General features: G+C 41.0%; 1 protein-coding gene across 1 annotated transcript; it reads right to left on the bottom strand.

Annotated features, from left to right (window-relative positions):
- Positions 1-21,765: 21,765 nt before the first annotated feature.
- Positions 21,766-23,903, bottom strand: si:ch1073-126c3.2 (uncharacterized). The gene is made up of 6 exons (XM_014206967.2): positions 23,717-23,903; positions 23,392-23,489; positions 23,102-23,216; positions 22,790-22,902; positions 22,247-22,361; positions 21,766-22,032 (listed from the first exon to the last, which is right to left on the bottom strand). The coding sequence occupies exons 1-6, from the start codon at positions 23,766-23,768 to the stop codon at positions 21,863-21,865; spliced, it is 663 nt and encodes a 220-aa protein (XP_014062442.1). The 5' UTR covers positions 23,769-23,903; the 3' UTR covers positions 21,766-21,862.
- Positions 23,904-24,822: the final 919 nt, after the last annotated feature.

Below are 24,822 nucleotides of genomic sequence, written 5' to 3'. Positions count from 1 at the left end.
TTCATTTTATTTTATATAATTTTGAGATTGGTGAGTATAGGGTTAGATGGTAGGGTATTTATTTAGTACGTTTTTCTTTTTCAAGTAAAGTATAAGGGATTTGTACTCCAGTCTAGTATGTGGCGGTAATGCAACAAATTGGATGCCAACCGCCGTTGAACCTCATATAAGAAGAAGATCTTTTTATTGATTCTGAGAAACGCAATGTACATGTATTTAAATATCAATCTTAGAACGTTACAAGTGTTCTTGTTTTTTATGGAAAGTTTTCTTAACGTCCTCGTAACACTTTAAGAACATGACTTTAAATAGAACCATGAGGAAACCTAGAGGAAACGTTATGCTTAAGTACTGATATTCCCACAGAAGAACGTTGTTTCTTCACGTTCTCTGACAATTTGGGAACATTACTTTAAATAGAACTATGAGGAAACCTTTTGGAAACGTTAAGCTGAAGTACTGAAATTCTCACAGAATAATGTGGGTTTTTTTTTTGGGGGGGGGGGTAGATTCACTTTAATATTGCAGATAGTTTGTGGCTTCAATGTCATTGTCTGCATCATTTCCAATCTCCCATATATATTTTTGTTTATGTATATATATTTTACTATAGTTATCTTTTGTTTGTATTTAGTCCCATCCTTCAGCTTCACTCAACCCCTCCCATCTATCTCCTAACACCATTCAGTTTCTATTTGCCATATATTTTTCAACTGTACTGTGATGTTTCACAAAAGTTCTGAACCTTTCTATTCTCATAGATTCTACATATTGTAAATTAAAGATCAGTATTTTTTTCTAAGAGTATGATTATATCATTGATCGATTGACTATGACTTTTTAAATCACCCAGCAGTGCTATTTGCAGTGTTAGCTCAATGTAAATATTGCAATTTAAATGAAATCCTATTTGTCATATGTGCCGAATACAATAGGTGTAGACCTTACAGTGAAATGCTTACTTACAAGCACTTAACCAACAATGCTTTAAGAAGTTAAGAAAAACAATACAAATAAGTGTTAAGTAAAAAATAGAAAATAAAAGAGTACTTAAACTGAAATTACAATCAACTTTCTATGGCTTGTTTAAAAATAGCGATATTTTAGGGAAGATTTCATTTTCAAATAACCGAAAGTGAGAGGTTGTAATCTGAATAAAGGGAAAAAGGACATTCTTGAACATGGGGTAAGACATTCTTACTAATCTGCTAGAGAGCCAGTTCGGATTTAAGTATAACTGTTGTATGACTGAAGCTTTTAGTGAGAGGTCTAATGCTTTTAATATAGAATAATTTCTTCCCTCTGAATTCATATTAATTATATTAATAGGCCCATTTAATTTTTTCTGGTTTGCTAGGTGTAGGCAAGGCCATAAGCAAATAGGTCAACTGGGATATGACTATAGAGTTAATCAGGGTGATTTTTCAACAAATGGACAGGTATTTTCCTTTCCACAGTAGCAAGATCTTATCTATATTTGCTAACATTCTATACAAATGTATTGTAATGAGATAATTTATTTCTTTTGGGATATGATTACCGAGCATGTCCACTTCACCATCAGACCATTTTATTGGTAAACTACACTGTAATGTAAAAGTTTTTTTTGTGATCCAATAAATTATATAGTACACTTATCATAATTTGTTTGTAATCCAGAGAGGTTAGAAAAAGTATCTAGATCATCTATGAGGCTGTAGAGGGATCCAAATTGTGGATTTAAAAGAAAACAAGAATCATCAGTATACAATGACCCCTTTGTTTTTAAGCCCTAGATTTCTAGGCCCTTGATATTATTGTTGCATCTGATTTTAATGGCTAACATTTTGATGGCCATAATAAATAGATATGCCAATATTGGAGAATTTTGTTTAACTCGTCTTGACAGTTTAATACTTTCTGAGAATTAGCCGTTATTTACTATTTTACACTTAGGGTTACTATACATAACTTTAACCCATTGTATAAGAGATTCTCCAAAATTGAAATATTCCGGGCTTTTATATATAAATTCAAGTCAAGCCTTTTCAAAGTAATCTATGAATACCTATCAGGTTTGAAGGTAAGACCCAGATGCAGACTGTGTTGGAGTAACAATGTTTATTATGGCAACAGGGCAGGCAAACGTCAGGACAAGGCAGGCAGGGGTCGATAACCAGAGTAGTGGGGGAAAGGTACAGGATGGCAGGCAGGCTCAGGGTCGGGTCAAGCAGAGGTTGGTAATCCAGAGGTGGGGCAAAGGTACAGGACGGCAGGCAGGCTCAGAGGCAGGCAGAGTGGTCAGGCAGGCGAGCTCGGAGATGGGACAGGCAAAGGTCAAAACCAGGAGGGCTAGAAAAAGAGAGACTGGGGAGAAGCAGGAGCTAAGACGAAAAACGCTGGTTGACTTAAGAACTGGCAACAGACAAACAGAGAACACAGGAATAAATACACAGGGGATAATGGGGAAGATGGGCGACACCTGGAGGGGGGTGGAGATATATCACAAAGACAGGTAAAACTTATCAGGGTGTGACAAAACCAGGCCTGGTTTCCCAGATTTTTCAGTGTTCTATTATTTAGAGTACTTGCCTTATATTATCTCCAATGTATCATCGATGTAAAAAAAAATCAGGATGAATAATATCCAACAATACCTTTTTAACTCTATGCATTTTCTATGCATTTTGCTAGAATTTTGAATGGGCTGGATCTTTATATTTACCACTTGGGTCCTGTTTCATTAATAATGAAATCAGACCTTGTTGAGTATCTGATAATCTACAGTTTTTATAGGAGTGATTAAAACATGCTAATAGCGGCCCTTTGAGTACATCAAAAAAGGTTTGGTATACTTCAACTAGTATGCCATCCATCCCTTGAGTTTTCCTGGACTTAATAGCCTTAATTGCATCAAGAAGTTCCTCCTCTGTAATTTGGCCTTCACATGAGTCTTGCTTTATAGCTGTTAATTTTATTAATAGAAAAAAAATCCTTAAAATTAACTTCGGTTGGTGGAGATGGAGGAGACTGAAAGTAAAACATATGCTTAAAGTACTTTGCTTCCTTTTTCAAAATATATTTTGGTGAATCATGGGTTACTAGTCATTTGTAACAAGTTTCAGTAAATTATTTTTGGTAGCATTTCTATGTTGAAGATTAAACAAAATGTTGGTGCATTTTTACCCAATATTCCATCCACTTTGCTTTATTTTTATAATATATTACACTTGATTTTTCTTGAATAAGTTATTTTTGTTTTTCGTTTAATGTTTTCGGTGCCTCTATGGTACTGTTTTTATTGCTACCTATCTGTACTATTAGTCCCTCTATTTCTTTTCTTAATATGGATAATTGTTACTTAAATTGCTTTTGTTTTAAAGATGAGTATTGAATTGTACGACCTCTAAAGGCACATTTAAAAGTGTCCCATACACTAAGGGGATCTGCTATATCTGTTATACATTCTTCTGTCCTGGTTAAAAACAGTTGCCCGGCCTCCCAAGTGGCACAGCGTTCTAAGGATTGATCCTGGGCCTTATCACAACAGGTCATGATCGGGAGTCCCATAGGGTGGCGCTCAATTGGCCTAGCGTCCTCCAACCTGGTTGAGGGTTTTGCCGGGGGGGCTTTAATTGGCTTATCGCACTCTATCGACTCCTTCTGGCAGGCCGGGTGCCTGCAGGCTGACCTCGGATGTCAGTTTAACTCTGTTTCCTCCAACACAGTTTGGCGGGTCATGTTTCGGAGGACGCTTGACTCAGCTTTCGCCTCCCGAGCCCGTTGGGGAGTTGGAGCAATGAGACAAGATCGAAATTGGGGAGAAAAAGGGGGTAATTTGTTTTTTTTTTATTATAAAAAATATAAACAAGTTGTCATCCAATAGGCTTTGATTCAATTTCCAATATCCTCGCTCACGTGGAAATTCTGTAAGACTAATGTAGATGCCAATTATTTGATGGTCTGAACACATTCTGTCCCATATCAACACTTTTTAAAAACTTTTGGTGTCACAGAGAATGAGATAAGGAAGTAGTCAAGATGACTAGCTTGATTGAAGCTCTGCCATGATTATCTCACTAGGTCAGGATATCTAAGCCTCCATATATCCACTAGTTCCATTATGTCCATGATTTTTGTGATTTCCTTAAGTGCATATGGGTGATAGTTTGTAGTGTGATTTTCTTTACGGTCCATTGAGGTATTTAAAACCATATTATAATCTCCCACCATAATAATTGAGTCTTGTATTGCTTGTAGGCTTGATAAATTATTATATATATTTTCAAAGAAGCGTCGATCATCATTATTTGGACTGTATAGATTACAGAGCCACATCTGTTAATTGTCCAATAGTATACTGCTCAAAAAAATAAAGGGAACACTTAAACAACACATCCTAGATCTGAATGAAAGAAATAATCTTATTAAATACTTTTTTCTTTACATAGTTGAATGTGCTGACAACAAAATCACACAAAAATAATCAATGGAAATCCAATTTATCAACCCATGGAGGCCTGGATTTGGAGTCACAATTAAAATTAAAGTGGAAAACCACACTACAGGCTGATCCAACTTTGATGTAATGTCCTTAAAACAAGTCAAAATGAGGCTCAGTAGTGTGTGTGGCCTCCACGTGCCTGTATGACCTCCCTACAATGCCTGGGCATGCTCCTGATGAGGTGGCGGATGGTCTCCTGAGGGATCTCCTCCCAGACCTGGACTAAAGCATCCGCCAACTCCTGGACAGTCTGTGGTGCAACGTGGCGTTGGTGGATGGAGCGAGACATGATGTCACAGATGTGCTCAATTGGATTCAGGTCTGAGGAATGGGCGGGCCAGTCCATAGCATCAATGCCTTCCTCTTGCAGGAACTGCTGACACACTCCAGCCACATGAGGTCTAGCATTGTCTTGCATTAGGAGGAAACCAGGGCCAACCGCACCAGCATATGGTCTCACAAGGTGTCTGAGGATCTCATCTCGGTACCTAATGGCAGTCAGGCTACCTCTGGCGAGCACATGGAGGGCTGTGCGGCCCCCCAAAGAAATGCCACCCCACACCATGACTGACCCACCGCCAAACCGGTCATGCTGGAGGATGTTGCAGGCAGCAGAACGTTCTCCACGGCATCTCCAGACTCTGTCACGTCTGTCACGTGCTCAGTGTGAACCTGCTTTCATCTGTGAAGAGCACAGGGCGCCAGTGGCGAATTTGCCAATCTTGGTGTTCTCTGGCAAAAGCCAAACGTCCTGCATGTTGTTGGGCTGTAAGCACAACCCCCACCTGTGGACGTCGGGCCCTCATACCACCCTCATGGAGTCTGTTTCTGACCGTTTGAGCAGACACATGCACATTTGTGGCCTGCTGGAGGTCATTTGCAGGGCTCTGGCAGTGCTTCTCCTGCTCCTCCTTGCACAAAGGCGGAGGTAGCGGTCCTGCTGCTGGGTTGTTGCCCTCCTACGGCCTCCTCCACGTCTCCTGATGTACTGGCCTGTCTCCTGGTAGCGCCTCCATGCTCTGGACACTACGCTGACAGACACAGCATACCTTCTTGCCACAGCTCGCATTGATGTGCCATCCTGGATGAGCTGCACTACCTGAGCCACTTGTGTGGGTTGTAGACTCCGTCTCATGCTACCACTAGAGTGAAAGCACCGCCAGCATTCAAAAGTGACCAAAACATCAGCCAGGAAGCATAGGAACTGAGAAGTGGTCTGTGGTCCCCACCTGCAGAACCACTCCTTTATTGGGGGTGTCTTGCTAATTGCCTATAATTTCCACCTGTTGTCTATTCCATTTGCACAACAGCATGTGAAATTTATTGTCAATCAGTGTTGCTTCCTAACTGGACAGTTTGATTTCACAGAAGTGTGATTGACTTGGAGTTACATTGTATTGTTTAAGTGTTCCCTTTATTTTTTTGAGCAGTGTATATTTAAAATAATCCATCTACCTCTGTTTGAAAAGTTTGCACATTCGGATTATTGTTAATGAATATCATCACCCCTTTTGAATTTCTTTGCCCAATGGGAATTTCTTTACCCCGCAATTTGAGAACATTCCCAATGTCAAACCAGTTGGAGAATGTTCCTATGACATTACCAACATTTTAACTAAATGTAACAATGTTTGAACTTTTAGGAAACGTTCTGTTAAAGTAATGAAATACCAAGAAAATTATGTTTTTTTGTGAAGTTCCTTAAATGTGCTGAGAATGTTCCAAAGCAAAGCAAATATCATGTTCTGGTAAATTTTGGGAAGGTTGTATGCAAAATAAACACAGGAAAACAATGCTCTCACCAAGCGCTAATAAACATATGGATATTAGAATGAAATATGCTAGCTGAAAAGCATGTTGAGAGAGAAAAAAATGTAGTGTATATTGTCTGGGTAACCTACAGTTGAAGTCGGAAGTTTACATACACCTCAGCTAAATACATTTAAACTCTGTTTTTCACAATTCCTGACATTTAATCCTAGTAAAAATTCCTTGTTTTAGGTCAGTTAGGATCACCACTTTATTTTAAGAATGTGAAATGTGAGAATAATAGTAGAGAAAATTATTTATTTCAGCTTTTATTTCTTTCATCACATTCCCAGTGGGTCAGAAGTTTACATACACTCAATTAGTATTTGGTAGCATTACCTTTAAATTGTTTAACTTGTGTCAAACGTTTCAGGTAGCCTTCTGCAAGCTTCCCACAATAAGTTTAATTTTGGCCCATTCGTCCTGACAGAGCTGGTGTAACTGAGTCAGGTTTGTAGGCCTCCTTCCTTCCTTCCAAAGTACATTCATCGCACCAAAGTACATTCATCAGAACGCATCTCCTTCCTGAGTGGTATGACAGCTGCATGGTCCTATGGTGTTTATACTTGCGTACTATTGTTTGTACAGATGAATGTGGTACCTTCAGGCGTTTGGAAATTGCTGAACCAGACTTGTGGAGGTCTCCAATTTTTTTTCTGAGGTCTTGGCTGATTTCTTTAGATTTCCCATGATGTCAAGCAAAAAGGCACTGCGTTTGAAGGTAGGCCTTGAAATACATCCAAAGGTACACCTCCAATTGACGTCAATTGCCCATCAGAAGCCATGACATCATTTACCAAGCTGTTTAAAGGCACAGTCAACATTTTACATGTTTTAGTCATTTAGCAGACACTCCTATCCAGAGCGACTTACAGTAGTGAATGCATGCATTATATACTTTTTGTTCTGCGTACTGGTCCCCCGTGGGAATCGAACCCACAACCCTGCCGTTGCAAACACCATGCTCTACCAACTGAGCCACACCGGCCACTTAGTGTATGTAAACTTCTGACCCACTGGAATTGTAATACAGTGAATTATAAGTGAAATAATCTGTCTGTAAACAATTGTTGGAAAACTGACTTGTGTCATGCACAAAGTAGATGTCCTAATCGACTTGGCAAAACTATAGTTTGTTAACAAGAAATTTGTGGAGTGGTTGAAAAACGAGTTTTAATGACTCCAACCTAAGTGTATGTAAACTTGCGACTTCAACTGTATATAATTTGATGACTTTGCTATTTTAACCAACCTTATGAAGGTGAGCAACATCAATCTGGGATTTATGAAATGCCTCAATTAATATTTACTATTAATTTAGCAAATGAATGTCAGAATGATATAGGCTAGTCCTGGTCATATAAACGAGCAGGCGTTCACTTAATTAACGTGCTTCTTCATGGCACCGGCTAAAATCATTCGTTCCAGCAGTGCTTAGGAGAAAATTGGTTAAAGTAAAGAATTAGCCTCTATAAGCCTACTGGTATTTGACAAACCTTGAAGGAGAAAAAAAGCACTGAATTAAAGTTGATTGCTGACTGTACTTACAAATGTCAAACAATAATGAGAACTAATAGTTAATTGAAGGAGCTCTGATGAATGAAGAGGTCTAGAGAGAATGGCTGCACTGGAACATTTCTGACCATGATTACATAATGTCTTCATGGTGGTAGGCCTATAGGTTACCCCCAGACTACCCTATGTTCAAAACATTTCTGTAGGCCATGTTTGGGTGGGGACATACTGAATTTGACATTTTCCACTATATTAGTATGTTTTCTGTTAAAAGTACACTGACTTCAAGCCAACAAAATGCAACCAGCCTGGACAACGTTGATCAGAGTGAGTCCTGCCAAATGCACTTGCACGCTATAGAACACATGCACATTTGTTGGCGGGAATTCTGACTGGAATCTCAACACACTCAGCATATTCTTTACTGCTGCCCTGGCTAACCTCATGTTTAATAAATCATTTAAAAGATCATATAGATATTAATTTCTTCTGATAAATATATGAGTTTGGATACTCTTTTAAAACAAATTCTATGTACCTAACAGCAAATATCAGAGAAAACACCACAATCTCAAGAGCGTGAGCTGCCAGCCAGAATTTTCTTTTCAGCTAGCAAGCTACTTAACAGTTTGCTAGCTGTTATTGATGCAATGTTAGCTAAATTAGTCTATTTTTCATTTTCAATTGACTGTTTTGGGGAATTGGGATGCCTAAAGAGCATAACTGGTTGGGTCTGTCCTGAAGTTTACTTGTGTATTTTCTATTCTGTTTCAATGTTATTTCCATCAAGGTGGCTATTGCCAGATGTCAAAACAAGATCAAGTCATTGACAGAAATATTTGAAATGTGTCTCCAAGCAACTTGATGAAAAGGTATATCTGCTGTTATCATTATGTGTGTGAAAGAGCAAACCTTAAAATTATTAAAGCAGGGTGTGACAATATTGTTAAAGTGACAGAGATAATAACAGACACTTCATTGAGCAGTGAATGCACAGAGTTGTACAGTGAATAGTCAAATAGCTACATGAATTACAGTGTGTTGACAGATGAAGTGCAGTATTGACTCACTTTTAAGAGGTGATCTGTTGTATGATTAAAACCCTTAATCTAGTAGAGGGGCTTCATCAGAGACTGAATGGATCAATTGCAAGTGGCGCTACAAAATCAATTCCTAGTTTCCGCCGGATTACATTAGTATTATTGTAAGAAACCTTTTAACACGCTTGAATTATATGCGGAAGATAGATTCATCAGCCTTTCATAATGTTGAGCTCTTCCTGTACATGTCAAAAAGGAACATAACAAGATTGGCAATTACAGGGGTCAAATTCAAAGGGTCATTCATTGAGATAAAATGCAATAAGAGATGAATTATAGGCTGCTGCTGAATATCACATATACCTTGAGTCAATATGCTCCATATTTATTTATGATTAGGCTAAATTGAGCAGCTGTAACAGCATACATTTTTTCACTAGATATCAACTTGCTTAATCATGTCAACAAATGCAATGATAAGGGCAAGATGCATTTCAGCCTGCATACTAGTTTGTGACTGTCACGACTTCCGCCGAAGTCGGTCCCTCTCCTTGTTCGGGTCGCGTTCGGCGTTCGACGTCACCGGCCTTCTAGCCATCGCCGATCCACTTTTCATTTTCCATTTGTTTTGTCTTTGTCTTACACACCTGGTTTCAATCCTCCAATTACTTGTTCATTACTTAACCCTCTGTTCCCCCATGTTTGTTTGTGAGTAATTGTTTGTCTTGTATACGGTCTGTTATTGTGGGCTCGGTATATTGTGTTGTAATTGTGATTACTTGGGTAAATACGTTGATTACTCATATCTGCTGTCCTGCGCCTGACTCTCTACACCAGCTACACACAGGCCGGTTACAGAATTACTCACCTGTCAAATGGAGTCAGCAGGAGCAGACGCCCTGCCTGTGGTGGTAGAGGAGCGCGTCCAGCAGCACGCAACCATGTTGCAACATCTGGGCACCGCAATGGATTGCGTGCTGCAGACGATGGATCGTTGGGAGAGAGGAGGAGGTCTTCCAGCGCCTCCACCAGCCCCACTACAGCAGGCCCCACTGTCCACCCCTCCTTCACCCAGTCCCAGTGGGATTCGACTCGCGCTCCCGAGGGAGTATGATGGGACGGCTGCCGGATGGCAGGGGTTCCTACTCCAGCTGGAACTCTACCTGGTGACCGTCCACCCGGCTCCTTTGGAACGTGAGAGCGTGTCCGCCCTCATCTCCTGCCTCTCAGGCAAAGCCCTGGAGTGGGCCAACGCCGTATGGAGTGAAGGAGATGCAGAGTTCGGCGGTCGACGTCACCGGCCTTCTAGCCATTGCTGATCCACTTTTCATTTTCCATTTGTTTTGTCTTTGTCTTACACACCTGGTTTCAATCCCCCAATTACTTGTTCATTATTTAACCCTCTGTTCCCCCATGTTTGTTTGTGTAATTGTTTGTCTTGTATACGGTCCGTTATTGTGGGATCGGTATATTGTGTTGTAATTGTGATTACTTGAGTAAATACGTTGATTACTCATATCTGCTGTCCTGCGCCTGACTCTCTACACCAGCTACACACAGGCCGATTACAGTGACCTTTCACTGCAAGTTTGTTTCTGGGAGATACACTTCCACTGGAAATCATGTTCTATTGTGGAGCTGGCTAAAACTATGTGCATGATTTTTCAGGTATGACTAAGTGTTTTCAGCACACTATCATAATGAAACAGCTCAAATGTTGTGCCTTTTGTTCCATAGCCTATGACACTTGCTGAAAAAATTGCTAGCTGGAGCTTGTCTGAGCGGTCGCCTGTGAATGCCCTCACCCGCTAGTACTTAATGCTGATTGTTAAGGTACTGACTCACTACAGTCTGTCCGGAGTTTTATCATCTTTTGGTCACACACACACACACACACACACACACACACACACCATAGAGGTCATCTTTGTGGTTCTAAAAAGGAAATATAAATAATATTTACATTGGTAATGCAGCTATACAACTGGAACTGTACATAGCCTAGATAGCATAGCATTAGAGGAACATTGGCCTATTCACACATTAGTACAAACAAGATGTAAACATCTCAGCAGAGAGAGAGGCTAATTGCTGCTGCTAGTCACAATTTATGGCCAAGCTGTCTAGAATCTTCTACTAACTTACTAACTTTAGCTGGTGTATAACACACTCTCTTCCAGTAATAGTAAAATTAACCTCATACTCAGAATATACTCATTCCCAGTGGGTCAGAAGTTTACATACACTCAATTAGTATTTGGTAGCATTGCCTTTAAATTGCTTAACTTGTGTCAAACATTTCGGGTAGCCTTCCACAAGCTTCCCACAGTAAGTTGGGTGCATTTTGGCCCATTCCTCCTGACAGAGCTGGTGTAACTGAGTCAGGTTTGTAGGCTTCCTTGCTCGCACACGCTTTTTCAGTTCTGCCCATACATTTCTATAAAATTGAGGTCAGGGCTTTGTGACGGCCACTCCAATACCTTGACTTTGTTGTCCTTAAGCCATTTTGCAACAACATTGGAAGTATGCTTGGGGTCATTGTCCATTTGGAAGACCCATTTGCGACCAAGCTATATCTTCCTGACTGATGTCTTGAGATGTTGCTTCAATATATCCACATCATTTTCCTCCCTCATAATGCCATCTATTTTGTGAAGTGCACCAGTCCCTCCTGCAGCAAAGCACCCCCACAACATGATGCTGCCACCCCCATGCTTCACGGTTGGGATGGTGTTCTTCGGCTTGCAATCCTCCCCTTTTTCCTCAAAACATAACGATGATCATTATGGCCAAACAGTTCTATTTTTGTTTCATCAGACCAGAGGACATTTCTACAAAAAGTACGATATTTTGTCCCCATGTGCAGTTGCAAGCCGTAGTCTGTTTTTTTTTATGGCAGATTTGGAGCAGTGGCTTCTTCCTTGCTGAGCAGAAGCTTATCAGAAGCTATCAGGCGACAGGGTGCCATGTGAGGCTGGGGGCTGGCTTTGGATCTGACAGAAAAACTGGCTCTGGACCTGCCAGGGAGAACGAATGAGAGCTAGGATAGTGGTAGAGCTCTGAGCCTACTGCAGGAATAGGTAACTCTGAGCCTAGTGGAGTAGGAGTCCGATAACCCACATGGGCTAGGGATTGAGGGCCGACTAGGGCTGGAGACAGCGGACCTAGTACAGCTGTGGGCTGAGGATCTGGTGCTAGGGACTGAGGGCCTATTGCAAGTAGCTTGTGGCCTAGCATGGCAGGAGGCTGAAAGCCTGGTGGGCTAGGGAGCTGCAGGCTGAATAGGTCTGGAGACAGAAAGCCTTGTGCAGCTAACTCTGGGCTTAGTAGGGCAGGAGGCTCTAAACCTGGCATGCTAGGCAACTGCCTACCAACTAAGGCAGGGTGCTGAGAACTCAGCAGGGCAGGAGACTACAAACCATTAAACAGGGCGGCTAACTTAGAGTCCCCTGCCATGCTAGACCCAAAGACTGGACACTTTACACCTGCCAAGTAGGCAGGAAACTGAACTCTAACCCTACCGGGAAGAAAAGGAACTCTGATCCTACCGGGAGAGAAGAGAACTCTGACCCTACCAGGAAGGAAGGGAGCTCTGACAGTACTGGGAGGGAAGGGAACTCTGACCCTACCAGGAAGGAAGGGAACTCTGACCCTACCAGGAAGGAAGGGAACTCTAACCCTAGCACGGGGGCAGGAAACTCTGACTCTGACCCTACCATGGAGGCAGGCAACTCTGTCCCTACCATGGTGGCAGGGAAGGGGGGACATCAGGGGTGACTCCTGGAGGGTCACCGGTGGCATGTCTGGCCAGTACCATGAGGCGAGGTCTGGAAGGTCTGGAGGTAGCAGCACCCTCGTGCTGGAACTAGCACGGTGCTCGCAGGTGTGGTTTGAAAGGCCCCTACGTCCTGGCTGCACTTGACATTTGCAGTAGCTACAGGCTGTGGCTTCATCCTAGGAGCAGGCGAAGAATCCACTGCTGGCTTGGGATCCAGGCCAGGAGCGGGAAAGGCAGGTGGAGCCTTTGTGGTTGAACGTTCCAGTACAGTCTAAAAAACGGTCCCCAACTAAACTTTACGTCCTCATTGGCTGAAGAAGATAACCACTGTGAGCTTGGGTGGGAGGGGCCTAAGTCCAAACGTCCACTTTTGCACACCGATTGGCTGAAACCAGGAGTCTGTGATAGACAGCTGAGAAGGGGAAAAATCACCCTAACTGGACTCTGGGGAAAGTCACGTGCACAGGCATTGCCTTTTTTTACACTTGCCTTTCCCAATCATCAATTTGTTGTCATCCAGACAGTGACCTTGTCTGAATACACATGCTTACGTCCTAAATAGTAGGTTGTTTGAGTATGATGGGAAAAAAGGGAAGTTTAATAGTATGCAACATTTTGAAAATCAAGTATACTTTCATTAAATGCCCGGATGTCATACTAATTTCGGCTTTGACAACAGCTGATCAATTAGATATGGGGATGTGCTACCGAAATCAACAAATAGCAGGAAACAACGCAAATAGAATGTTTTATAGAATGTGAATTTTCTAAAATCTATTATGGTTTAAATTCCAGAATATTTTACTAACTTCGACCCTTCATGCAGTAAAATTTGATTCAAACTGTTCCACAATGCATTGGAAGAGGTGGGCTGGGAGTGATAGGCCCTAGTTCTCTGCAGATCCTCTCAAGCTCTGTCAGGTTAGATGGGGAGTGTTGCTGCATAGCTATTTTCAGGTTTCTCCAGAGATGTTTTGGTTCAAGTCCAGGTTCTGGCTGGGCCACTCAAGGACATTGAGAATTGTCCCGAAGCAACTCCTGCATTATCTTGGCTGTGTGCTTAGGGCCATTGTCCTGTTGGAATGTGAACCTTCACCACAATCTGAGGTCCTGGGCTCTCTAGAGCAGGTTTTCATCAAGGATCTCTCTGTACTTTGCTCCGTTCATCTTTCCTCAATCCTGACTAGTCTCCCAGTCCCTGCCACCGAAAAACATCCCCACAGCATGACGCTGCCACCACCATGCTTGACCGTAGGGATGGTGCCAGTTTTCCTCCAGATGCGACGCTTGGCATTCAGGCCAAAGAGTTCCATCTTGGTTTCATCAATCCAGAAAGTCTTGTTTCTCATCGTCTGAAAGTCCTTTAGGTGCCTTTTGGCAAACTCCAAGAGGGTTGTCATGTGCCTTTTACTGAGGATTGGCTTCCGTCTGGCCGCTTTTCCATAAAGGCCTGATTAGTGGAGTGCTGCAGAGATGGTTGTCCTTCTGGAAGTTTCTCCCATCTCCACAGAGAAACTCTGGAGCTCTGTCAGAGTGAGCATCGGGTTTTTGGTCACCTCCCTGACCAAGGCCCTTCTCCCCCTATTGCTCAGTTTGGCCGGGCGGCCAGCTCTTGGAAAAGTCTTGGTGGTTCCAAACTTCTTTAATTAAAAAATTATGGAGGCCACTGTGATCTTGGCAACCTTCAATGCTTCAGACATTTTTTGGTACCCTTCCCCAGATCTGTGCCTTGACACAATCCTGTCTCATAGCTTTATGGACAATTCTTTCGACCTCATGTCCTGTTTTTTTGCTCTGACATGCACTGTCAACTGTGGGACCTTATATAGACAGATGTGTGCCTTTCCAAATCATGTCCAATCAATTTAATTTACCACAGGTGGACTCCAATCAAGTTGTAGAAACGTCTCAAGGATGAACAATGGGAACAGGATGCATCTGAGGTCAATTTCGAGTCTCATAGTAAAGGGACTGAATACTTATGTAAGTAAGGTATTTCTGTTTTTTATATTTAATACATTTGCAAAATATTCAATAAACCTGTCGGGTATTGTGTGTAGATTGATAAGGAACTGTTTTTATTTAATCTAATTTAGAATAAGGCTGTAACGTAACAAATTGTGAGAAAAGGGAAGGGGTCTGAATACAGTATGTTGAAATGAAATGAAATGATTTGTTTCTGTCTTTAGTCCTTTTTAAATGTGGTCGATGGGCTATATGGGCAACGGTATTTTGCTTATGTAATAGTCTGCCTATAACCAGCCTGGGTAGGCCTATAACTCCATTCCTATTCTATTCAGAGTTCAGAGAAATTGGAAATGAGCTATTATCAGGCTGATTAATGCAATGCGTGTTTTGAAATTTGAAAATCCATCTGAACTCAGCCCCGCCCCACCTACCCAGCCAGTCAGGAGCCACTACTGCGTTGCGACCGTGGCATACGGCATACTTTTTACTAAACGATACGTGTTAAATAGTATGCGACGATGAGTATATAGTATGCAGTTTAAGTATGTAGTACGCTAGTATGGGTATTCGGACACTGCCACAGTACTTTCAAGCTCTCTTTAACTGTTCCCCCTCACAAAGGTTAAATGCTTTATTTTTATCTTTTGACTTTTTTAACGCTCATAGGAACCAATTGTCCTGAATACCATGCCTTTTAGACAGTACATTTTTATGCTTTCCACAAGCACAATTAACCTTCATAATGTCTTATATCATTTGAAGCCAGGTAGTATGTAATTACCTGAATGGTACCATTTGCCTTTCATGGGAGACTGTGTTTGAGAGCCAAACCCAATCTGAGAAAGTTAACTTAGAGGAGGTTAACTATTTAAACAAAGGTAAATGAGCCACTGTTTCTGTTAATATGTGAAGTTTGGTAATTTTATTTTCCATTGGGTATGGCTAGCTTATGAATTAATCATTTATTTACATTATATAACCTGATGCTACACTAACCATGCACTGTTCTGGCCAACCCTGAGGCTTTATGGTGACCCCTTGTACTGTATTTTCCTTCCTGTCTAAGAGATGGAGTCCATGTAAGCAGAAAAGAGATGTCTCCATTTGGAGTGACAAGGACTGGAACGTATTATGAGAGGTACATATTTGATCCAGATCTGTTGTCAGCTAAATATTTGAAGGCCATGCCACCAGATAAAGCAAACAATCTGAAAGACAACGTACTGTAGAAAATGTGCAGACGGTTCGATCCCAGGCTGTGTCGCAGCCGGCCACGACCGGGAGACCCATGAGACGGCGCACAATTGGCCCAGCGTCATCTGGGTTAGGGGAGGGTTTGGCCGGCCGTGTTGATCTTGTCCCATCGCGCTCTAGCGACTCCTGTGGCGGGCCCGGGCGCAATACACGGTCGCCAGGTGTACGATGTTTCCTCTGACACATTGGTGCGGCTGGCTTCCGGGTTAAGCGAGCATTGTGTCAAGAAGCAGTGCTGCTTGGCGGGGTCGTCTTTCGGAGGACGCATGGCTCTCGACCTTCGCCTCTCCCGAGTCCGTACGGGAGTTGCAGCGATGGGACAAGACTGTAACTACCAATTGGATATCACGACAATGGGGAGTAAAGGGGGTACATTTTTTTAAAAAATAATAAAATGCAGACTGAATTGAATCTATCCCCTTTCTTATTAAGGGACACACTGACAGGTATGCGTAATGTTGTTAATCATTGTTTATTTTAGACCTGGAGAGCCAGCTGAATAAAGCTTAATCAATGACAGTGTCACTGAGAGCAGAGATTCTGATGGTCAGCCAGAAGCCCCTCACAGAAAGCACTTGCTTAAGGTAATTAACTGCACATCAAAACTGGCCAGCTGTACCCATGAGAGACATGTAAAGATGCCTGAAGATTCCAGTACCTTGCTTGGAACCTCACTGACTATACATTGCGTGTATAGCGTTTGCGTGGGGAGAGTGGTCCATTACTGCTAAATCAAGGCTTATCCTGGAGTATGGAGTCAGAACTTAGATCACAAATGTGCTTGGAAGCATATACAATAAATATGTGAGGACTGTGTTTTACAGATATACCCAGGATCATATCAGCAATGCTGACAGAACAGCAAGGCTCTGGGTATTTGGTGTGTGAGTCATAAATTGTTGCACATGTATTGTCTTCCTGTATAATTTTGTTAATGGTTCTGTTTGAGAAGCGTTGAATGAACATGCACTCAACCTGCCTCTCGGGTACTCTTCAGACCAGGATGTGTAAATAAAGCAGCATTACTCCAATCCCATTAATTAAGACTTTGATATGTTGCCCGTATTATTCGGTCAAAAGAAGAACAAGCTCCGATTCACATGTGAAGAGCTTAATGAAAAGGATGGATTGCTACAGAATCTGTCCCAGGGAGGCAGTGTTTGCCTCCCCCTGCTTTTAAATCATACGTGGGGGAAGCATGTTCTGTTCCTCTGTCCCCACAAATCTCCTTCATTACTGACGGCCTGATTAGTCCACAGGATGTGCTGAGGATGGGGGTTTGGGGGAAGCTGCACTCACTGTTATGATAATTCCTCCTGGGGGTGTTCATTAATCATTCTTCAAACGCTGGCCCAAATGGAGTTTTTACTCACCTATTGATTGTTTGAAATTGAATGCATGTCAATTTAATGAGTGCTGTCTTTTAAAAGTGTAGGTGTGCAAGCCAATCTCTATTTCCAATATGCTGGCACGGTCAACATTTGGTTGTAGTATTGGTCAGACAATTTTTTATGTTAAATTTAATGTGCGTGTGTAATGAGAAACTAGCTTTTCATGGGCTTAACATTGAAAACGTGTCTTAGACTAAAAAAGGAGCTGGAGATGCACAAAGAAGGAGAGCTGAAGCTGCTGTGAGAAGCCCTAAGCTTTGAATCCTGTTCCTGCAATCGGTAATCACGTCTGACATATTCAAATCTATGAGGCTCAAATTAAGTCAATTGCTTTCATTGTAATAGGCCATTTTTTTATTGCAGAAACTGTCTCAGAAGAGTTCCCATTACTCATGGAATTTCACACAGTGTCCAAATACCAGCAAAGCCTTACAAACCTTTAGACAAATCAAAAAAACATAATTCTTGTGTATTTTACTATTTTTCTATTTGAAAATATTCACAGTTCTCGTCAAAGTACTTATTTTGTGTTTACTGTCAGCTCATTGAAGGTCTTGGCTTTACCCACTAAACATGTTGTTACCAAGACATGATAGGATTTTAGCCATAGATTAGGTATTGAGACAGGATGATATTTTTTTGTGTGATAGAGAGGACAAGAGCAAATCCCATGCATTTGTTTTACCAACCTGTGTTAATTCTTTACCCCTGAAAATGATTGGAAACTGACCTCTAGTGGAAATTATTGTAGTTGCAGTATCATATTGTACAGTAAATCTGACTGAACTGGGCTGTACATTAAATATCTTTATATGCACTAAAAAAATAATGAGAAAGAAGCAACATATCAGTTAGAATCAGAGAACAGGAATAACCAAAAACATATTCAGTAGAGTTACTGTACTCCACTGTAAGGAGGACTTTTATGTTTGTTTTTCCATGAAAATACAAATTAATCAGTTGATGGTTTAGGCCTAAATTATGGAAGCTACTCTGAAAATATAGTTTACCAAGCTACCAATTACTGGAAGAAGTTAAGCGACACTAAAGATACCCTTAAGGAAAATATAGTTTACTTAACTAAAGTTACTTTGAAAAAGCAGTTCACCCCATTCAAACTACTTTGTGATAAATTATCATATCCAAATCTGAAATGTCATAGACAAAAAATTACAGGAACAGATCACTCTGGAGTCAAATGTTAACAGAATGTGTAATTCTTGCCTACTTCACATATATTTTATTTTTGCAAAAAAAGTAGGGTGTAGGTTCCAGTGGTTAGCTACACTGCTACATGGCAAAAAAAGTAATTAACTACTGAAATCATGACCTAGGTTTGACTTTAGTTCAACTACAACCAAGCTACTGCAAAATGTAGTAAAACTACTAGTTGAACTACATGTAGATCACTACTCCCCAACACTGAGTGTACATGTATATGTTTTTGATTTGATGTTGGTTAATGGTCTCTGTTTCCAGTTGCAGAAGCAGTTTTCAACTTCAAAGTAGCCAGATCAGAGGAATGAATTACTCATGTCAGTGATATTTCTTGAGGTTTCTTATTTTGAATTTATAGGAAATATAGCAGGAGTTACTTTTACACCTACAAAATCCCAACATGATCCCTGGCTATAATTGTATTAAATGGTCAAAAATGTCCCTAAAGAGCGAAGTCCATTAAAACTGTAAAATGTTTGCAGAGATTGCTAGTTGTATTCTTTGCTGCCCTCTAGAGGCCATTTGACACCACACATGGTGGCAAACCAGACAAGGTTGCTCTTGTTCAACTATACTGAACAAAAATATAAACGCAACATGGAACAGTCAATTTAAATAAATCAATTAGGCCTTCATCTATGGATTTCACATGACTGGGCAGGGGCGCAGCCACTGGTGGTTTTGAGAGGGTATATACCTAACCACTTGGGAGCCAGGCCCACCCACTGAAGACACAGGCCAAGCCAATCAGAATTACTTTTTCCCCACATAAGGGCTTTATTACAGACAAAAATTCTCCTCAGTTTCATCAGCTGTCTGGGTGACTGATATCAGACGATCCCACAGGTAAAGAAGCGGGATATGGCAAATAGAACTCAAAATTGGATGGTCTTCAGAGATAGATGGGAGGGGTTGAGGGTAGCTGAAGAATGGGACTAAAAACAAACTAAAGACAACTATTGTAAAATACACTGTGTCTGTGAAATGTATATAGTATATAGTATGTATAATCTGGAAGTAGAAGCCTACAGTAAGTGTTGTTGTCCAGTAGTTTACTCCAATTAGGGGAGGGGTTATGGGGAAAATAATAAAGGAAAATATATTACAAAATATATATTTTATATACAGTATATGTTTAAGAAAAAAATGTATGGGGGATTGGAAATGATGAAGACAACTACATTGATGAAAGCCACAATCTATCCGCAATATTAAAGTTGACCTTCCCCATAATAAAAAATAATACAATTTAAAAAGCATTGTGCACAACATTTTAGAGAAATACGTTTTTTTTGTGTGTGGAACATTTCTGAGATCTTTAATTTCAGCCCCTGAAAACATGTTGCATTGCTTTTTTTGTTCAGTATAGTACTGTAGTACCAACACAATGACTCGTTTATATAATTGACGATTATGGGATCCCATACACTACAAGTATGTGGACACCTGCTCGTCAAACATCTCATTCCAAAATCATGGGCATTAATATGGAGTTGGTCCCCCCTTTGCTGCTACAACATCCTCCACTCTTCTGGGAAGGCTTTCCACTAGATGATGGAACATTGCTGCAGAGACTTGCTTCCATTAAGCCACAAGAGCATTAGTGAGGTCGGGCACTGATGTTGGGTGATTAGGCCTGGCAGCCGGTGTTCCAATTCATCCCAAAGGTGTTCGATGGGGTTGAGGTCAGGTCTCTGTGCAGGCCAGTCAAGTTCTTCCACACCGATCTTGACAAACCATTTCTTAATGGACCTCGCTTTGTGCACGGGGGCATTGTAAGCTGAAACAGGAAAGGGCCTTCGCTAAACTGTTGCCACAAAGTTGGACGCACAGAATCGTCTAGAATATTATTGTGTGCTGTAGCGTTAAGATTTCCCTCCACTGGAACTAAGGGGCCCAGCCAAAACCATGAAAAACAGCCCCATACCATTATTCCTCCTCCACCAAACTTCACAGTTGGCACTATATATTGGGGCAGGTAGCATCCTCCTGGCATCCACCAAACCCAGATTAGTCTGTCGGACTGCCAGATAAGGAAGCGTAATTCATCACTACAGAGAACGCGCTTCCACTGCTCCAGAGTCCAATGGTGGCGAGCTTTACACCACTCCAGCCGATACTTGCCATTACGCTTGGTGATCTTAGACTTGTGTGCAGCTGCTCGGCCATGGAAACCCATTTCATGAAGCTATCGACAAACAGTTCTTGTGCTGACATTGCTTCCAGAGGCAGTTTGGAACTCGGTAGTGAGTGTTGCAACCGAGGACAGACGATTTTTACATGCTTTGCGCTTCAGTACTCGGCGGTCCCGTTCTGTGAGCTTGTGTGGCCTACCACTTTGCGGCTGAGCCGTTGTTGCTGCTAGATGTTTCCACATCACAATAACAGCACATACAGTTGACAGGGGCAGCTCTAGCAGGGCAGAAATTTTACAAACTGACTTGTTGGAAAGGTAGCATCCTATGACGGTGCCACGTTGAAAGTTACTGAGCTCTATAGTAGGGCCATTCTACCGCCAATGCTTTTCTATGGAGATTGCATCACTGTGTGTTTGTTTTTATACACCTCTCAGTAACGGGTGTGGCTGAAATAGCCGAATCCATTAATTTGAAGGGGTGTCCACATACTTTTGTGTCTAGTGTGTATCTTCTCTAGATCATTTCCATGTCATCCCTGAATTTGATTGACCATTAATTGATTGATTTATGATATAATAGTTAATGAGTTCAAATCAGTCTTTGCTTTGCTGACCTTGACTTCAGATTATGACCCGGATTTATTCAAATCAGGCCATTTTACAAAGTGGTTTGCAGCTTCTGAACTGTCAGTATTATGCTAATCCTCACATCACTTGGGATTTTAGAATGCTTATTATATATCCTTTGAGATTATAGTAGTCTGATCATTTAACAACTGCATTTTGTATTTGAAGGACATCAAATAAGAAATATGCAACCTGCATGAAGAACGTTGGGCATCTAACGCTTCAGAGCTAGTAGGATCTTAAACCTCATATGTCGTTCAAGTTGACAGAGATAAGATTTATTTTACTCTGCTATGATAATCCTTGCACTATTACTAGCTGCTAAAACTCTCAACATTAATGAGGAGAATAATGAAGAAGATTGTTATCTTTGTGCTCAGCAGAACTGAAGTATGGAAGAAATGGTTTAATGTCAAATGTGCTTATTTTTCTTTTGTCATCACTTTCTTTTTCTGACTTGTGGATTGTGTTTGTAATACATGTCATGTTTCTGTAGCAACATTACTTTGTGTGTCGATATTTATATTAATAACCAGCAACTCAGGTTTAGGTGTCACACAGATTGGGTGGATTTATTGCAAACTGTACACATTAATTTCCACTTATAGCTTTCCCTTCTAGTCTCACTCCTCTCTGTTATGTTTATCCACAGACGAGACAGGCGTTTTCTTTCTGTCCCTCGATGTTCTTCAGCTCATTGTAGAACTCATTAAGGATCTTAGCCTCAAGATCACTGTTACTCTTGGTAGTCAGGCAGTCCTGGTCCTTGGGGAAGTAGGCTGTTGTAGCTCCTGCAATAGAGCTTGAGGATTCTGCATTTACAAAGAGACACACATTCTTACCACTTTTGAACAGCATTGACTTTGAAACATTTCATCAATATTTCAATATGACTTAATCCTTTACAACAGAATTAGAGGATGTTTTAGTTACAGTATTACATATTACAGCTCTACAAGCTGTCCACCATGGCCTTTCTGTGGAGGTACAGAGAGACTTTACAGATGATTTACAGAGGGCACTTACTGTTGCAAACGGCCAGCCTGTTACCTCCGATGTATTGGGTTGTCCATTGGAATTTGGTGCCTGCACTGCATTCCTCATACAGACGACTTTTCCTCAAGAACGCAAAGTCAAAGCCCTGTGTAGTGAATAAATTACAATTAATGAGGCAAATATGGCAAATAATTGATCATTTGCTAGCATGCTAGCAGATACCAATAGACTTCCAGCCATTGTGCTAGCGCTAGTTAGCATTTGCTCGTAAAACTACCTCTAACTTCCTTCAAACTGGACACAGAGACATACGATTTCATCTGACTCTGGGGAAGTAGATAAAGGGCCTCGTTGCCAAAATCTTGAAGTATCCCTTTAAAGACCAAACATTTTTATTTTATTTTACTTTCCCCCATTTTCTGCAGAAACTCTTTTTTTTGCAGAAACTGTTTGTGTTTCATATAATGGAATAGCCTATTGTAGAAAACTGCATATTTAATCTTTGTGCCACCATACAGTGTGATTATAAGAGGCTTTTAGCTCATATGCCTGTGATGTTGCAGGAAAGAGTACCTCATTGCACATGGGTTTACAGTAACGCCTCTTGTTGATGGTGACACACACAAGTCCTCCTTCACTCTGGGCTACTGCAGCTGGACACTGTTTGGGCTTAACCTCCTGGTAAACTATACAAGGAAAACACACAGAAACACAATAATTACTTAGGTAATACATTTAGAAAGACACAAAGTAAAGCCAATGTAATTATGGGTTACACTAAAAGAGACCCTTTGCTCTGCCATAGCTTATTTGGGGCCAATAAAGTATTTGTCAGCAACAAACTCTTATTGTACACAGATCTGTTTTTTTGCTCAGGACTCTTACCTGTTTTTTGATGTTTCTGTAGAATGACTGTCAGTGTTTGTAGGGAGTTAATCACAACAGCAGTCTGGTCAACGCTCAACTGGCTAGTCATGTTTTCTGCACATTGTGCTACATCCTGTTGACAGATAGTGGAAAGAGATGTCATACATCTGTTTGAAATCCAAGTACCAAAACATGTCAACTTCAAGTTAGATTTAGCCAGAGCAACTGATCCGCATTGCATTATTGGTAAAAGCTGACCACAGATTTAACAGTTTTTAGACAAAATTCAGTGATGAAGTTATCCATACTGCAAGCTGAGTAGAGAGCTGTTTAAACATCAAGGTGGTTGAGGAGCAGCTATTGTTCCCAACATCTTCCTCCTGAGCAACAGCATATGAGAGGACAGCTGGCAGACACAAAAAAAACATTCCGAATCACACAACAGTCTCAACCTTGTCTCTGCCAATGCATAGTTGTTCTTCTGATTGAAAAATGAGTGCCATGATGTGACAGGTTGATACTCGGCATGTAGGCCTACTGTGTTTAAATACATTGTTACCATAAACTCAAACACATACAATGAATATGAAGGCTCAATTAAGTTTCTACCCCCATCATGGCTTGCCTTCTTACCTGTCAGTGAGCAAAAGCAAAGTAGAACTCTTCTTGTTGTAGCTTGTGTCATGTTGTCAATGTTGTTTCTTCCCTCAGTCTAAGTTGTAACCGACGTTGGTGTATTTAACGACTGACTGGAATTTGGGAAGGGTACAAAGTTTGTTGCTGCTGACCAATTTCCCAGTCATGGGCCAGACCATGGACTATCGGGAATTCACAGATTTCGCAATTGTTCAGAAATGTTGTACAATTAAGCTCATTTCTTCATTTTTGTTCACACTGGAACAATTTCTCACAGAGATGTCATTGCTTGTTTTGGATTATGTTTTTGTCAGCATTATATTAGCTGGCCATGAGTTATAATCAATTTACACTGTAAATGTTCGAGTGAATTCCTTTACTGAGCTGATGGGGGCACTGTTACTGCATGTTTTTTTACTTCACATTGTCAACGGATCACTTTACATTTGTTGATGCAGGCAGTTGTTATTTTAAACTTATGATAATGCTTCATTCTTTTCAGAAAATACATTCACCCTCTAGTTATTTTGTTTCAGTTGAGTGAATGTTGCTGTAAGATTTCAAAGACCCATTTGTGTCCCTGTCTGCACATGGATCTGTGAGATCACTCAGTGATGCATAATGTTACCATTCTACACAGTGGCCAAAGGGACTGGTTGAGTCAAAAAGCATGATTGACTGACTAATAACTATGGGTGGCATTCATTATGGATGGAGATGACCAGGGATACATTCATTATGTATGGAGATGATCAGGGAAACATTCATTATGCATGGTGATGACCAGGGATACATTCATTATGTATGGAGATGATCAGAGAAACATTCATTATGCATGGAGATGACCAGAGATACATTAATTATGTATGCAGATGATCAGAGAAACATGCATTGTGTATGGAGATGATCAGGGAAACATTTATTATGGATGGAGATGATCAGGGAAACATTCATTATGCATGGGGATTATCAGGGAAACATTCATTATGCATGGGGATGATCAGGGAAACATTGATTATGGATGGAGATGACCAGGGATACATTCATTATGGATGGAGATGATCAGGGAAACATTCATAATTTAGACTTTTGGAAATAAAATT

This window comes from Salmo salar, chromosome ssa01, assembly GCF_905237065.1.
Source record: "Salmo salar chromosome ssa01, Ssal_v3.1, whole genome shotgun sequence".
NCBI lineage: Eukaryota > Metazoa > Chordata > Actinopteri > Salmoniformes > Salmonidae > Salmo > Salmo salar.
The sequence above is the reverse complement of the archived record's forward strand: the minus strand, read 5'-3'. Positions and strand labels throughout refer to the sequence as shown.

Bases quoted from the DNA above. Each gene is read 5' to 3' on its own strand.
- si:ch1073-126c3.2 (XM_014206967.2), bottom strand. From the start codon at position 23,768: ATGACACAAGCTACAACAAGAAGAGTTCTACTTTGCTTTTGCTCACTG. The intron at 23,490-23,716 runs GTAAGAAGGCAA...TGTGTCTGCCAG, and splicing joins TTGCTTTTGCTCACTGACAG to CTGTCCTCTCATATGCTGTT. The intron at 22,903-23,101 runs GTAAGAGTCCTG...TTCCTTGTATAG, and splicing joins ACAGAAACATCAAAAAACAG to TTTACCAGGAGGTTAAGCCC.